This window comes from Hippocampus bargibanti, linkage group LG01 (assembly GCF_051943395.1).
Source record: "Hippocampus bargibanti isolate YZ-2025 linkage group LG01, ASM5194339v1, whole genome shotgun sequence".
NCBI classification, from domain to species: Eukaryota; Metazoa; Chordata; class Actinopteri; order Syngnathiformes; family Syngnathidae; genus Hippocampus; species Hippocampus bargibanti.
The window spans coordinates 36,760,346-36,774,739 of NC_142734.1; the positions used below are offsets into that span (position 1 = coordinate 36,760,346).

Here is a 14,394-nt window from a genome sequence, read left to right on the forward strand (position 1 = left end):
CATCCCATGAAGCAAAATGTGTGTGCAGTGGAAAAAAAGTTACATAATGCCCGGTGTGTGCGTGCGTGTATGTGTGTGTGTGTTCAAAAATTCTAAAAACGTTAAACAAAAGAGGAACCTGTCTGATAACATGGAAAGACCATCTGCACACCTTCCCCATGTTGAGCAGTCTCCCAGGTTAAAAATGGCCATCGTTGTCATTGTATTTCTTTCCCCTTAGTGCTAGGGTATACTTGTAGTTTTATCATCTGATTACGAATCAGGCAAGGTTGAATCAAGGCAACCGTATTGTTTTTGACTCCAAAATACAGAATACCCTGCTAGGTCTGTGTCGGCTCTCAGTCGTACAGGATTGGATTGGATTGGATTGGATTGGATATGCCTTTATTCGTCTCACAGTGGAGAAATTTACATTTCACAGCAGCAAAGTGATGAAAGGAAAATGTTTTTTTCTGCAGTCTTCTGTACTTCCTTGAAGGTGTCGGACATTTTGCTCCTCATCTGAGAAGCTTCGTCAGCGAACGAAAGTTGTGCTGGTAACTCTGGCCTATATATATCCTTAATGGACAGGATAGTTCCCTGCTCTACTAAGGTTGCGGGAGTAATACCCCGGTAAGTACGGCATGTTCTTTAGTGGTGGTCAATGAGAGAGTGTTGTTGTTTGCCAAAATGGCCGATCAAATGACCATTCTGCATGTCAATGAGTCAGTCGTTCGAAATGGCTCCTTGGGGCTAATCCCCGTGGGGAGAAATGTCAGGATTTATTGGGAGACAATATCAATGACGCTCTTAATGCCCTCTTGTTTAAAGACGACTCATTTTTTTTGGGTTGTTTGTTTACGGCTGTTTCAAAGCAGCAGTCCCCCTTCCCCATAGTTTGGATGTTGTTGTTCTCAAGGGAACATGGCTTCTTTTTGAGTTGCCTTACAACGCTGCAAATGTGTCGAGCGGATCAAAGACAGATGTGTTCGCTCCACATGTGGACGGCGAACAACGTTGATCATCCGGCGCGCTCAGCGTTCATCCAACGAGCTGAAGAAATTTCCTCTGGCGAATCCAAAAGTCTACTGGAGGCTTTCCAGTGGATGGCAGCTTCCATTTCAGACCTTTTATCTTGCCGTTTGACACTCGTCAACGTTTTTACCGAAGAATATCGTTTGTAAATGTACTTATTTGATGTTTTTGTCAGAACAAGTACCCTATTAATATTCAGCAATAACTGAGACCAAGTGTGGCGTGGTAGCACTTGGCACATCTGTCTCAACATCAAGTCAGGAAATGTTTCATTTGTCAAAAGTGGCCATTTTGATTTTCAGTGGTACTCAACATAAGATGGCTGCCATCTGTACAGAATTTCACATTTTCATCTCTCCGTAGGTCATGAGTTTCAGCTGATGATCACGTCGAGCGACGATAGCTCACGGAGAACAATATTGACATTGATTTCACATTTTCAGTTCAATCATTGGGAAATGTTTTTTAATGACACCATGGAAAATCTCAAGACATTTTAAGTCGCCAGTGTAGCTCACGGTTCCTTACTACTAACGTCACCTATGTGTGGAATTGCTTTTCATTGTTTGAACAGTCAACCGTTGAAAGCTTTGTTCCTTGTTTGCTCATTTAATTGCACCTCCTGTCGCGATGTGACTTGTTTGTCGATGAGTTTTCTTTTCTTTTCATCTTATCTTTATGACAGACATCGGAAAACGTTAGCTGCACACATCCTCGTTAGTATAGTGGTGAGTATCCCTGCCTGTCACGCGGGAGACCGGGGTTCGATTCCCCGACGGGGAGAACAACCTTTGCAAGTTTCTCCATTGTGGGACGAATATCGGGATTCTGATCCTGCATCCCACATTGGGGGAAAAATCATCTAGAATAATGCAGCACAATTTTGGTTGGGGATTGACAGCTATGAAAGTTAGATTAAGAGTCAGCGTGGTGAAAATTTGAAATAAAACGACAACAATATTCATGATTAGCTGTTTATGCACATGAATGGATTGGTATGCCCGATGTATACTTCCAGGCAGGGTGGTATAATTTGCAATTATTCACCATAACGTCACAACCTAAAATGTATTGGCAAGAGCGTTGTGAGTGTCCTCACAGCTGCCTGTTGGGGTCACCAAATTCCTTAAGTGGGATATTGAGCCAATGTGGGAAACTTCGAGAAGTTATTTTGTGGTGCACAAAGGGGCCGCCACACACCTTTATCTGAGCTTCATTTGTCTTTCTTTGGTCAACAGCTGAACTTTCACTGCAGGCTGCCATTCAAGCATTCACAAAAGGTTTTCCGGCCGAGACCCCCCACTGGCTACGACGTGTCTTTAACGACCCATTCAGAGGTAATGAGAACCATTACGTGCCCAATCCGCCCCTCGTTAGTCTTTCGCACTGTAACACTTCACTGCATTGTCTTTGTTAATCTACAAACAAATGTCTGAGAAGCTAATGGAAGGTAGGCAATGGAGTGATGGGAGGATTAGCTAGCCAGCTAGCTAGCTTTCTATCTATTTGAGTTACTTCCAGGTTGAGTGAACGCTGGCGCGTGTTTCATACGGACAAAATAAAAAAACGACCGTGTATACTCAGGCGTTTTGGACCAGAAAACAAAGACCATGTATAGTAAGCCGTTTTTTACCGACAAAAAAAACACAAAAACGGGCATGTATAGTAAGGCGTTTTGTGCTGTAAAAAAGGACCATGTATAGTCAGGTGTTTTGTACTGTTTTTTTACCGAAAAAAAACCCCCAAAAAACGAGCATGCGTCGTAAGGCGTTTTGTACCAGAACAAAAAAATCATGTATAGTCAGGTGTTTTGCACCGGAAAAAAAAGACTATCCATAGTAAGGCGTTTTGTACCGGAAGAATGAGACTATGTATAGTAAGGTGTTTTGTACCGACAAAAAAAAAACAAAAACATGTATACTAAGGTGTTTTATATTGACAAAAAAGGACCATGTATAGTAAGGCGTTTTGTACTGAGAAAAAAAAACACAAAAAACGACCATCTATAATAAGGCGTTTTGTACTGAAAAAAGGACCATGTATAGTAAGGCGTTTTATACCGACAAAAAAAACACAAAAACGGGCATGTATAGTAAGGCGTTTTGTACTGTAAAAAAGGACCATGTATTGTCAGGTGTTTTGTAGTTTTTTTTACCGAAAAAAACCCCCGAAAAACGAGCATGCGTCGTAAGGCGTTTTGTACCATAACAAAAAGACCATGTAAAGTAAGGCGTTTTATACCGACAAAAAAAGACCATGTATAGCCAGGTGTTTTGTACTGAGAAAAAAAAACAAAAAAATGACCATGTATAGTAAGGCGTTTTATACTGACAAAAAATGACCATCTATAGTCAGGTGTTTTGCACTGAATTTTTTTTTTTTTTAAATACCATGTATAGCAAGGCGTTTTGTACCGGAAAAAAGGACCATGTATAGTAAGGCGGTTTATGCTGACAAAAAAAAACACCATGTAAAGTCGCGTGTTTTGTACTGAATAAAAGACAATGTATAGTCAGGTGTTTTGTACTGAGGAAAAAAAAAAAAAAAAAAAAACACCATGTATAATAAGGCGTTTTGTACTAAAAAAAGGACCATGTATAGTAAGGCGTTTTGTGCTGTAAAAAAGGACCATGTATAGTCAGGTGTTTTGTACTGTTTTTTTACCGAAAAAAAACCCCCAAAAAACGAGCATGCGTCGTAAGGCGTTTTGTACCAGAACAAAAAAATCATGTATAGTCAGGTGTTTTGCACCGGAAAAAAAAGACTATCCATAGTAAGGCGTTTTGTACCGGAAGAATGAGACTATGTATAGTAAGGTGTTTTGTACCGACAAAAAAAAACAAAAACATGTATACTAAGGTGTTTTATATTGACAAAAAAGGACCATGTATAGTAAGGCGTTTTGTACTGAGAAAAAAGGACCATGTATAGTAAGGCGTTTTATACCGACAAAAAAAGACCATGTATAGTCAAGTGTTTTGTACTGAGAAAAAAAAACACAAAAAACGACCATCTATAATAAGGCGTTTTGTACTGAAAAAAGGACCATGTATAGTAAGGCGTTTTATACCGACAAAAAAAACACAAAAACGGGCATGTATAGTAAGGCGTTTTGTACTGTAAAAAAGGACCATGTATTGTCAGGTGTTTTGTAGTTTTTTTTACCGAAAAAAACCCCCGAAAAACGAGCATGCGTCGTAAGGCGTTTTGTACCATAACAAAAAGACCATGTAAAGTAAGGCGTTTTATACCGACAAAAAAAGACCATGTATAGCCAGGTGTTTTGTACTGAGAAAAAAAAACAAAAAAATGACCATGTATAGTAAGGCGTTTTATACTGACAAAAAATGACCATCTATAGTCAGGTGTTTTGCACTGAATTTTTTTTTTTTTTAAATACCATGTATAGCAAGGCGTTTTGTACCGGAAAAAAGGACCATGTATAGTAAGGCGGTTTATGCTGACAAAAAAAAACACCATGTAAAGTCGCGTGTTTTGTACTGAATAAAAGACAATGTATAGTCAGGTGTTTTGTACTGAGGAAAAAAAAAAAAAAAAAAAACACCATGTATAATAAGGCGTTTTGTACTAAAAAAAGGACCATGTATAGTAAGGCGTTTTAAAACCGACAAAAAAGACCATGTATAGCCAGGTGTTTTGTAATGAGAAAAAACAAACAAACAAAAAAACGACCATGTATAGTAAGGCGTTTTATACTGACAAAAAATGACCATCTATAGTCAGGTGTTTTGCACTGAAAAAAAAAATAAAAAAACACCATGTATAGCAAGGCGTTTTGTAGCGGAAAAAAGGACCACGTATAGTAAGGCGTTTTATACCGACAAAAAAGACCATGTATAGCCAGGTGTTTTGTACTGAGAAAAAAATAAAATAAAACGACCATGTATATTAAGGCGTTTTATACTGACAAAAAATGACCATCTATAGTCAGGTGTTTTGCACTGAAAAAAAAAAAAAAAAAACACCATGTATAGCAAGGCGTTTTGTACCGGAAAAAAGGACCACGTATAGTAAGGCGTTTTATACCGACAAAAAAGACCATGTATAGCCAGGTGTTTTGTACTGAGAAAAACAAAAACAAAAAAAAAAAAACGACCATGTATAGTAAGGCGTTTTATACTGACAAAAAATGACCATCTATAGTCAGGTGTTTTGCACTGAAAAAAAAAAAATACCATGTATAGCAAGGCGTTTTGTACCGGAAAAAAGGACCATGTATAGTAAGGCGGTTTATGCTGACAAAAAAAAACACCATGTAAAGTCGCGTGTTTTGTACTGAATAAAAGACAATGTATAGTCAGGTGTTTTGTACTGAGGAAAAAAAAAAAAAAAAAAAAACACCATGTATAATAAGGCGTTTTGTACTAAAAAAAGGACCATGTATAGTAAGGCGTTTTATACCGACAAAAAAAACGACCATGTAAAGTCAGGTATTGTGTACCAAAAAAGATGATGTATGGTAAGGCGTTTAGTACTTCCAAAAAAAGCAACATGTGTAGTCAGGTGTTTTGTCTCGAAAAAAAAGACCATGCATAGTAAGGCGTTTTGTACCGGAAAAAAAGACCGACAGAGTATAGTAAGGTGTTCGGTACCGACAAAAAAAAAATGACCATGTATAGTAAGGCCTTTTGTCCTTTGGGCTTCAAGGGGTCGCCACAGCGAATGAGTGTCCCCCATCTTCCGCGGTTTGATTGGCATGTTGTTTTGGCCAGGCGTTTACGTCGGATGCCCTTCCTGACACAACCCTCTGTATTTATCCGGGCTTGGGACCGGCACAAGAAGACGCAGGCTTGCGTCCCCTTGTGGCTACAGAACTAGCAACTCTATGAACTTAATAAAGATGAAGACGCTCAGTAAAAGGCTTCCAAACACAAAATGGCCATCGGCACAGAACCAATCAAAAAAGCTAAACTATACTCGAGGAAGGCGTTTTGGACCGATGAGAAAAAAACAGACCACGTATAGTCAGCAGGTGTTCTGTGCCAAAAATCAGACGATGCAAAGTAACACGTTTTGTAACAACAACAAAAAAATGCTATGTATAGTAAGGTGTTTTGTACTGAAATAAAAAAGACCATGTAAAGTGTTTGATGCTGACAAAAATGACCGTGTCTATTTATGAAGGCGTTTTTAGCCCGCCAAAAGCGACCCTTTGTACGTGCTCATAAAATGAGCCTTCGCGGGCCACGTTCAACCCGCTGACAAAAGGCCTCAGCCTTTCTGAATGACGCCAGCGTGACCTCAGGGGTCAGCTAAGAACGAAAGACCTTCCACCGCCCACCTCCTCCACACGGCCGCACAAACAGGGCGCCACGGGAATGTGGCGAGAGGCGTCTTGAGGAGCTGGAGGAAAGAAAGCGCTCGCGCTTGGAATTCAGGGTCAGGCCTTCCTCGTGACAATAAAGCGCACGTGCGAGCCAGCCTTCTGCACACCTCGCTTGCATGACACGCCGCCATCACTTTCTTGTGATGTCGACCGCGTGTGATGCTCCAACACACGACACAAATGCGACATTTAATTAAAGGTCTCATGAAAGCGCGGCTTGTGTGTTTCAATGCAACGTTGGTGTATGTCGTCACTTGCGATAGAAGAACGGCCGAAGCGCAGAACTATTCCACCTGCGGCGGGCGGACAGCTGGTACGTTTGCTCAACTCTGTCGCACGTCAAAAAAACTGAAAGGAAACCTGAAATGCCTCCATTTCTTTTTAAACAACACTTTTGTCAGACAAAAATAGAACATGGCTCTTTAGAAATAAACATCAAACGTGCTAAATGATTCTTCAGCTGTCATTAGAAAAATTGCTGCATGCAGTAAAAACTGAAAGAAAAAAACCTCATTCTTCATTGTGGACTTTAAGTCATACACATTTCAAATAAATACATAAACAAACAGGTACTGTATAAATTAAAAAAAAACACCAAAAGGTAAACGTGACAGTCAGTTCTATACAGCTTTGGTCGCTTGAAGCTTTTTTTGGTGGTGCGAGGAGGCATCGCATCGCATCGCCTCACCTCACAGTTTACTCTCCTCCTCCACCATCGGCCTGTTCAAGCCCGGGATGAACTTGAGCAGGTGCCTCCGGAAGCTTCTGTGTTTCCTCGGCAACGAGCCCGAGCCCAACGATTTGTCGAGGGCGGGCGCCGAGGAGGGAACGCGCGCGTGGCTGCGGGTGCTGGCGCTGCGCGTCAACTGCGTCTTGGCGGAGGCGAAGAGTTCGCTGGCGGGCCGCAGGCGCTGCTTTCTGGCAGGCGGCGGCGGCGGCGCTTTGAGCCGTTTGCCCCCGCCGGCGTCAGAGTCGCCCGCCGTGTCGCCGTGGTATAAGCACGTCTGGTAGAGGGGGTCGTCGTCTTGGGTGGTGGCGCTCAGGCCGCCGGAGCTGGCGGCGGCCGGGCTGGGCGCTCCCAGGCTGCCGTAAACGCCCGCCGACTCCAGGGACTCGTACGCGGAGGCGTCGCTCATCACGATGCCTGAGAAACACACGCCGCGTTAGCTTGCGGCGTCTCCAATCGCTTGTTTGGATAATGACAGAAAATGTGTCCAGAATAGTTGAAATGGTGTGCTGTTGACAAAGCGCACATTCATCAAGCAACTTTGCTGATTGTGAACAAGGTGCAAATTTTCTTTTTAGCTTCATGTTCGTGAAAAGAGACGCGCTGGTTGCGCACGTGCGTGCAAGAAAAAGGTTTGCGAGCGTGCGTGCGAGCTGTCCTACCATGAACGAGCCTCTGCTCCTGCACCATCAACGAGCGATACTCTTCCCACTTGTCTTGGAGCGTTTGCTGCAAAGGAACAAGACAATGCCGTTTACTCCCAAAGGAAGCCACAACAGACTTCAAAACGTTCACTTCCATTTCTTTTTCTTCTTCTAAGCCCAAGTGGTCAAGACAGATGCTGAGCGCAACCTGCGCTCCGGGTCTTTTCTTTCCTTTAGTTGCTCTCTTTGGATGTTCTAAATGTGCCGAAATCGACGTCAAGTGCCATGACATCACATTTGTTGTCAGTGGCGACGCTGAACTGGGATGCCTGCCGCGTGCCTCCGTTTGTGACCTCCACACTTGGAAATGAGCATCCTTTCAATGTGTCGAGCGACCGCAGTGGTTCATCTGTAAAATGTTGGATTAGTGTGCCAGGGGGGCTGCCGCGAGATGGGATTAAAGGCGCAGCTGCTGGGATCTTTTCGGGGCGGGGGGGTCAAAGGGCGCTGGTCCACCACTTGACAGGAAGCTGCTGCAACAGCTCCGATGCAAGAATGCGCTGGAGAAAACGCTGACGTAACAGGTGGAGGCGGGCGACAGGTGCGGACGGGGGTTGTGAAGGCCCGCGAAGGCCCGTCCGTGTTTAAGTGTGTTTTGACAAAGGGCTCACCTTCAGATATTGCAGTCGTGCCTCCAGCTCGGCTTTCCGGATAGAGTCGCTATAAATCGTCTCCAGCCTTGAGGGGAAGAAGCCAATCAATGACATTTAACGGGCCAATTCTTCAAATTAACCCCCCCAAAAAAAAAGTGTGGCAAAGACACTGAAGTTGATCAAAGACACTTTTCATCAAGCACAAACTGAGCAGGTCATTGTGAAGAGGAACTACGCAATCACGCTGCGCGTGCCTTTTTTGGTCTTCAGATCTTCAGAAATGTCTCTTATTATGATGATTACGATTTGCCAATCGCGCCTTGTCGATGGACGAGTGGGAGTGTCCGTGCCATTCATTGTGGGACGAATAAAGGTTTTCTGATTCGGATTTGATTGTCGCCGCTTGTGTTTCTCGCGCCTGTCATTGGCAGTATTTTTCACGGCCCTGTTTTGTTGTTTTGTTTTGTGAAGGGCGCAGTTGGATGGTTAACTGCTGCAGAAAAAGATGACAAAAGAGGAGGGTCGGTCGGCCCAGAGAGTGGTTGCAGATTTGGAACTGAGAGTCAGCGCTTGGAATTGAAGCGGATTGGAGAAGTGAACCCATCTCTCTTTTTTTTTTTTTTTTTTTTTGGTCAATGGACGCTGCAGTTCTTGTTAACATTCAAACACGGCTTGTAGCCGACGACATCAAGAACTGCTTCAAACAACAAGGCATCTCATCATTTAGTTATTTTTGTTTGTTTGCTGTAATTTTATCTTCTGTGTTCTGGAAAGCGTTTTGTTGCACGTGCGGCGGTTGTGAAAGCGCCATATAAAGAAAGATGTCTTGTATTGTGGAATCAATCCTAGCTTTAAGTTGCTGTGTCCGTACCGAAGAGTGTTTCCACACGCTTTGATGAGCTGGACGATCTCCTTGTGTCGAAATCCTTCCACGGGAGCCTCGTTCACACTTGCGATGGTCTCGCCTGTAAAAATGCGCACATTTGGTCACTTGCATTGAGTGGCTCGATTCCAAAAACGGGCGAGACGTGCATCTCGGACGGACGCGGAAGTGGAAGTGGGTCTTTTTTCACCCCAAAGCATAACAAAACAAAGCCTGGGCTTTGTTTTGTGCATCGCCACAATAGATGTCTGGCTGGCGAGAGGAATTTAGGAAGTGAAACTGAAGCGAGACGAGAAGAAGGAAGTACAGTCAATGGCGGCGTGAGCATCTTGGGAAATGTCTCATTTCAGTTTCAGCTCAAAAAAACACTGACAGATTGGTATTGACTGCTACTAAAAATAGCAACAAGAAGTATTTCACGTGAAGGCTGAAAAATCCTGTTCTATCGGAGACAAATTCCTTGCGTGGCCAATGAAGATGATTCTGATTCTGATTGAGGAGGAGAGCAAAGGAGCCCGCGTGGTCGTTGCGCCTTTGATGTTGATTTTCGCCGGGCAACTTTGTGTCTCAGTCTGGGCTCAAAACAAAGCAGTGGCTTCTTTGGAATTAAGGTGAGATAATCTCACTGTGGGTTGCTTCCTTCTAATATGGCTCCTATGAATGAACCCATGCGCCCGCAATCACGAAACACCCAAAGTCAAGCTGACCGCCGCAGAGCCTCCTGAGCGCTAGCAAATAATTGAGCGGACTCTCAACTTACCAACTTGAAGTCCCGCAAGTTGGGCCGGGCTGTCGTCATGCACCTTGTGCACAAACGAGCACATTTCCACCATCTTCTGGTCCTGATGAAGCAAGCCATAAGTCTGAAAGACACGCAACGCAAGGCCTTCCGTGAGAATGAAAGCGAGAACAAACCAACAAAAAAGTTCCTCTTTCTTGTCGTTGAGCTCCCCCCCCCCTCTCCCACACACACGATTGATGTCGCTGCACTGGAAATGTCCACATCGTGTGACACTCATCCTGATAACGCAAGCAAGAATGACGAGCTCGGGAAGCCACGACAGACCACACAGACCATGTGGCTCAAGAGATACCGCGCAACAATCAGCACTTGAACACGAGTTCGACAAAAAACACGGGACAGTCAATGGCGTGCGGACCTCCACCAAGGCAAAACCATGTGAAGCATGGAAGAGTGCTGTCATACTTGGCACCAACTGCAAACAGTCTCCAATGGTTACAAAAGAAAAGAAAAATGCTTTGAATGTGACACAAAAGGGCTCCAGACTTTGCGCTGTTGGTTGTGCACTTTTGGTGTGAGCGAGCGAGCGAGCGTGCGAGCCCGTATGATGACGACCTGGCAGGAGAGAACATTTTCTTTGCTTTTTTTCAAAACGTTCTTTCTGGGACACAGAAGAAGAAGAAAAAGAAAAAGAAAAAGACAAGGACGACCCTCCTTCCCTCATCCAATCTTGTGAAGATGAGACGGCGCTTCATGCGGGTGACGCGCTTGGCACGGCAGACGCTTTACGATCAACAACACAAGGCGTCTTTTAGACGTCAGGAGATCTTTCTTCTAAAAGTTTGCGTCTCACAAAAGATCGTTTGCATGATTTCAAGAGTCACATTTATTTCACCCCTAAAAGAAAAAGACAAAAATGTCACCTTGTAACCCATTCAGTGCCATTCTCAAATGTTTGTTCTTTCTTGCAGGGGGGGTGCCGATAAAGTGCTGGTCAGACCTCTGGCAATATTTTTTCTCTGGCACGAGGGGGCAGGATTTGCCTTTTGTCCACGTTAGTGCTTTGTTACAGCCTCATCTGTTGTTGAGGCAATTTATAAATCAAGATGTATGTATCCAATTGTACTTTGTACAGTCGCCCCCATTTCAAGCTCATATAACTCCAGACCCATATTATTTAGGAATTCCCTTTTTTTTCCAATGAAAGAAGCGAGTCTAAGGTTTTTTTTTTTTACGCTGAATAAAACTCAATGTTCTTCAGGTCCTGCAATTGGAGTGACAATGACAAAAACCCTGGCACTGGAGTGGACACGTTTTTGCACATCGTCTGGCAGTGAAGGAGTTCATTCCAAATCAGCCACTTTGTTCCTTTCAAAGTTCATTTGAGAGATAAAGATTTTCATTTCAGTCTGGATGGAAAATGAGATGATTGAATGCGAAATGTCCATCTGTTTGTCTGGCCACAATTGAGTTGCTAACATGACGTTTGCCCGTCGCCACTTCCTCATACGGGCCACTGCATCATCGGTCGGCAGAGTCACGGCAGACGTGTTCTTGCGACACGGACAAAAGCCACAAGGAAGCGGGCCTTGTGGGCCGCCTGATCAACACGCGCACGCGCACCACGCCGCAAATCGCCAAAGAAACGGCGGCCCAACTGAGCGTCTTGTGTGCATTTCCTTCTGGCTGCAGGAAGGGCGGGAATGCGGAGATCATTCAAACTATAAATATCTTCATCTCACATCCATGTGCGAGGACACACAAAAGAAAAGAAAAAGACTCCTTGTCTTACCTGAATCTCAAACCCAAACGATTGTCCGTCCATCCTCTCCACCACCACCACCTTCCTGAAGACAAAAAGGCACATTGATCAGGATTTTTAACTGCTAGAAATGCAACCGTGGGAACTACCACTATGCTTATTATTTGTCATGGAAATTCTTTTTTTTTTTTTCAACCCATTTCCCTGCAGAGGTTTTAGGGTGTACGAGGCAGCCATCAATGTGCTTTGCTCCCCACAATGATCGTGTTTGCCGTATCATCAAGTGTTTACTTACCTCCGTGGTTCTGCCGGTGACGGCATTTGGGGCTTCCATTTGTGCGACGCGCCAGCCTGCGAAAGAGAAAACGGCACGTTAGGACAAATGACCTCCAAAGGTTTTCCCGGGCCTTTCCGGGGCACACCCACCGCACGCGTGCGTGCACACAACACAAACACAAACACATGCGCAGCGCACAAACTGCTCTGTCAAGCTAATGCACATGTGCACTTGATGGCTGTATTTTTAGGCTTTTGACTCATCAAAATTCTACAACGAAGCGACAAATATGTGTCACGCTTGTTTACTTCCAGCAGAAGCTTTCGTCACCTTTCGACATGCTTTTCAGACTATTGGGGATCCGGGAAAGAGAGGTGGAGACTTTCACGGTATGCGCATGAATCCAAAGTCAAGCCGGTCCCACCAAAATAAATATATCTGCCCGCCACAAGGCTTCACTTCTTCAATCTTTTCCAACTCAGTCCTTTTCTGATGAAAGGCCGCTTTGTGGCTTTCTGTAAGTCTTCTTACTTACAGAATTGTCACGCAGACTGCTCAATGAGAGCATTTATTATTCCCCCAAAAGCCACATTAGGGCAACATCTGAACGGGGGTTTTGCTCCAGCAGGATGGACCGCCCTCACATGATCACAATGTGGCCTTGTTGTACCTCCAGTCGGGACGCTCGAGTCAACTTTCTCAGCTAGCAAGTGTCCAACTGGCACGCAAATGACTTTTAGGCTCCAGAGAGGGGAAACAGCCAGGAAGAAAGAAAAAAAAATGTGTCGCAGTTAGCCAACCTTATGCAACGCTTAATAAACGTTATGTCACTCCAGCCGTTGCATGGTAGGGGCGTGCGTGCGTGCTTTACATCATGGTTGACAAAACATGTTGCTGACGATGTTCTCAAGAGCATGTCATGACAATAATTTTGAATTTCCACGAGATTTATTGAAAAGACAACAATGGCCGATCAATGAAAAACACTTTCAAATCAGGTGACAATAATGCAAACCGAATTCACGAACATTGCTAATTTTATTTATTCAACACTAAACTTGTTAAGTAATATGGTCTTGAATGTTTTAGGGTGGCAACAACTTGACCCTGGATCTGTTTGTGCTCAAACTTTTAAAGGATCCGTTGTGGCTGCAAGGTGACATCAAAGCCAAGTTGGAGATGCAACAGGTTTGATCCTGCAGTAATGTCGGAAGTCGCGTGTTATTTGAAATCTAACAACCAGCTTGAAAACAAGTGGAGAAAAACATTTATGCACGGAATATGACGAATCTTCGCATCAAATCATAGGTGCAAAGTAACGAGGTGCAAATCACGTTACTGTATTCCACTTTATTTTTAGCAGTCATTCGAAAAAATGGAATTCGAATTTCAACATTTACGCCTCCTTTTTAACAGTGTGGGTATTTTTTTGTCAGTTCTGCAACTTAACCGACGCGAAATTAATCTTTCGGTGGTTCCATCCGGACTTGTTTGATTCCAACTATCATCAATCCAATGAATGGAACGTGGTGGGGTGGACAGTCAACGTTTATCACATCATTCGAGGGAAAAAATAGTTAATAATCATAATAATCGTGCGACCAAGTTGCGTTCTGTTCTATTTTAAGCGTTACTTGTGTGTTTTTTTTAACACATCAGAACAACGCGATACGTTAATTAACGGCAGCACGCTAACCCCCTTTGAATTTCGAACGAAACATTTCTCTGCAAGCGACAACCGTTTAAATCTTTCAACAGGTGCTGACTTTACCTTTCTCAAGTTTCTTGGCAGAGTGCCTCCGGAGTAAGCCAGCGTCTTGTAGTTGTAAAGCTCCGAGGAGTCGCTTTCACGCGGCGCCGTCCCCTGGCAGCTGTCCGACTGGGACGACGGGAAATAAACGTCGTTGTCCGGGGGAGACGCCGCCGCCTCCGCCGCGCTGTCCGCTCCGTTTGATTCCACCATCTTCAGCCTTCGGAAGGTCATGTCGTTTCCAAAAAAAGCTTCGTTGCAAGTCCACCCAAAGTGCAACAACGGCAAGAAATGTGGGAATCCTCGCGTGTCAACGTGCGCCCTCGTGCGTGTTTTGCCCTCAAGTTGTTGTCTCCCGCAGGGAAGCACATGAGGGGGCGGGGCTTGATTACAAAGAACACCCAAGTGCTGTTGGGTGGCGTTGTACACTGTTGTACACTGTACACTACGGTACCGTAAAATAAAGACGTTATTTCCACCCAATTTCCTTCAATTGAATATTCTGACAGGCGGTGTTCTCTCGAATTCAAAGAAACAAAGAACTGATCTTATTTGGTTCCTATTGATCAACATGAATGGAGCAAATTGCAGACAG

General features: G+C 44.0%; 1 protein-coding gene, 2 long non-coding RNA genes and 1 other non-coding gene across 4 annotated transcripts; 3 read left to right on the forward strand and 1 right to left on the reverse strand.

Annotated features, from left to right (window-relative positions):
* Nucleotides 1–451: 451 nt before the first annotated feature.
* On the forward strand, nt 452–9,245 carry LOC148904145 (uncharacterized). The gene is made up of 3 exons (XR_016117299.1): nt 452–612; nt 2,253–2,351; nt 8,857–9,245. It is a non-coding gene; the product is annotated as an uncharacterized LOC148904145 (long non-coding RNA).
* On the forward strand, nt 1,726–1,797 carry trnad-guc (transfer RNA aspartic acid (anticodon GUC)). The gene has a single exon. It is a non-coding gene; the product is annotated as a tRNA-Asp (tRNA).
* On the reverse strand, nt 3,669–14,270 carry tamalin (trafficking regulator and scaffold protein tamalin). Its single transcript, XM_089014760.1, has 8 exons — nt 13,821–14,270; nt 12,068–12,123; nt 11,803–11,857; nt 10,029–10,131; nt 9,257–9,350; nt 8,404–8,470; nt 7,751–7,817; nt 3,669–7,505 (listed from the first exon to the last, which is right to left on the reverse strand). The coding sequence occupies exons 1-8, from the start codon at nt 14,031–14,033 to the stop codon at nt 7,051–7,053; spliced, it is 1,110 nt and encodes a 369-aa protein (XP_088870886.1). The 5' UTR covers nt 14,034–14,270; the 3' UTR covers nt 3,669–7,050.
* LOC148904148 (uncharacterized) lies at nt 12,141–13,934 on the forward strand. Its single transcript, XR_016117298.1, has 3 exons — nt 12,141–13,047; nt 13,139–13,237; nt 13,808–13,934. It is a non-coding gene; the product is annotated as an uncharacterized LOC148904148 (long non-coding RNA).
* Nucleotides 14,271–14,394: the final 124 nt, after the last annotated feature.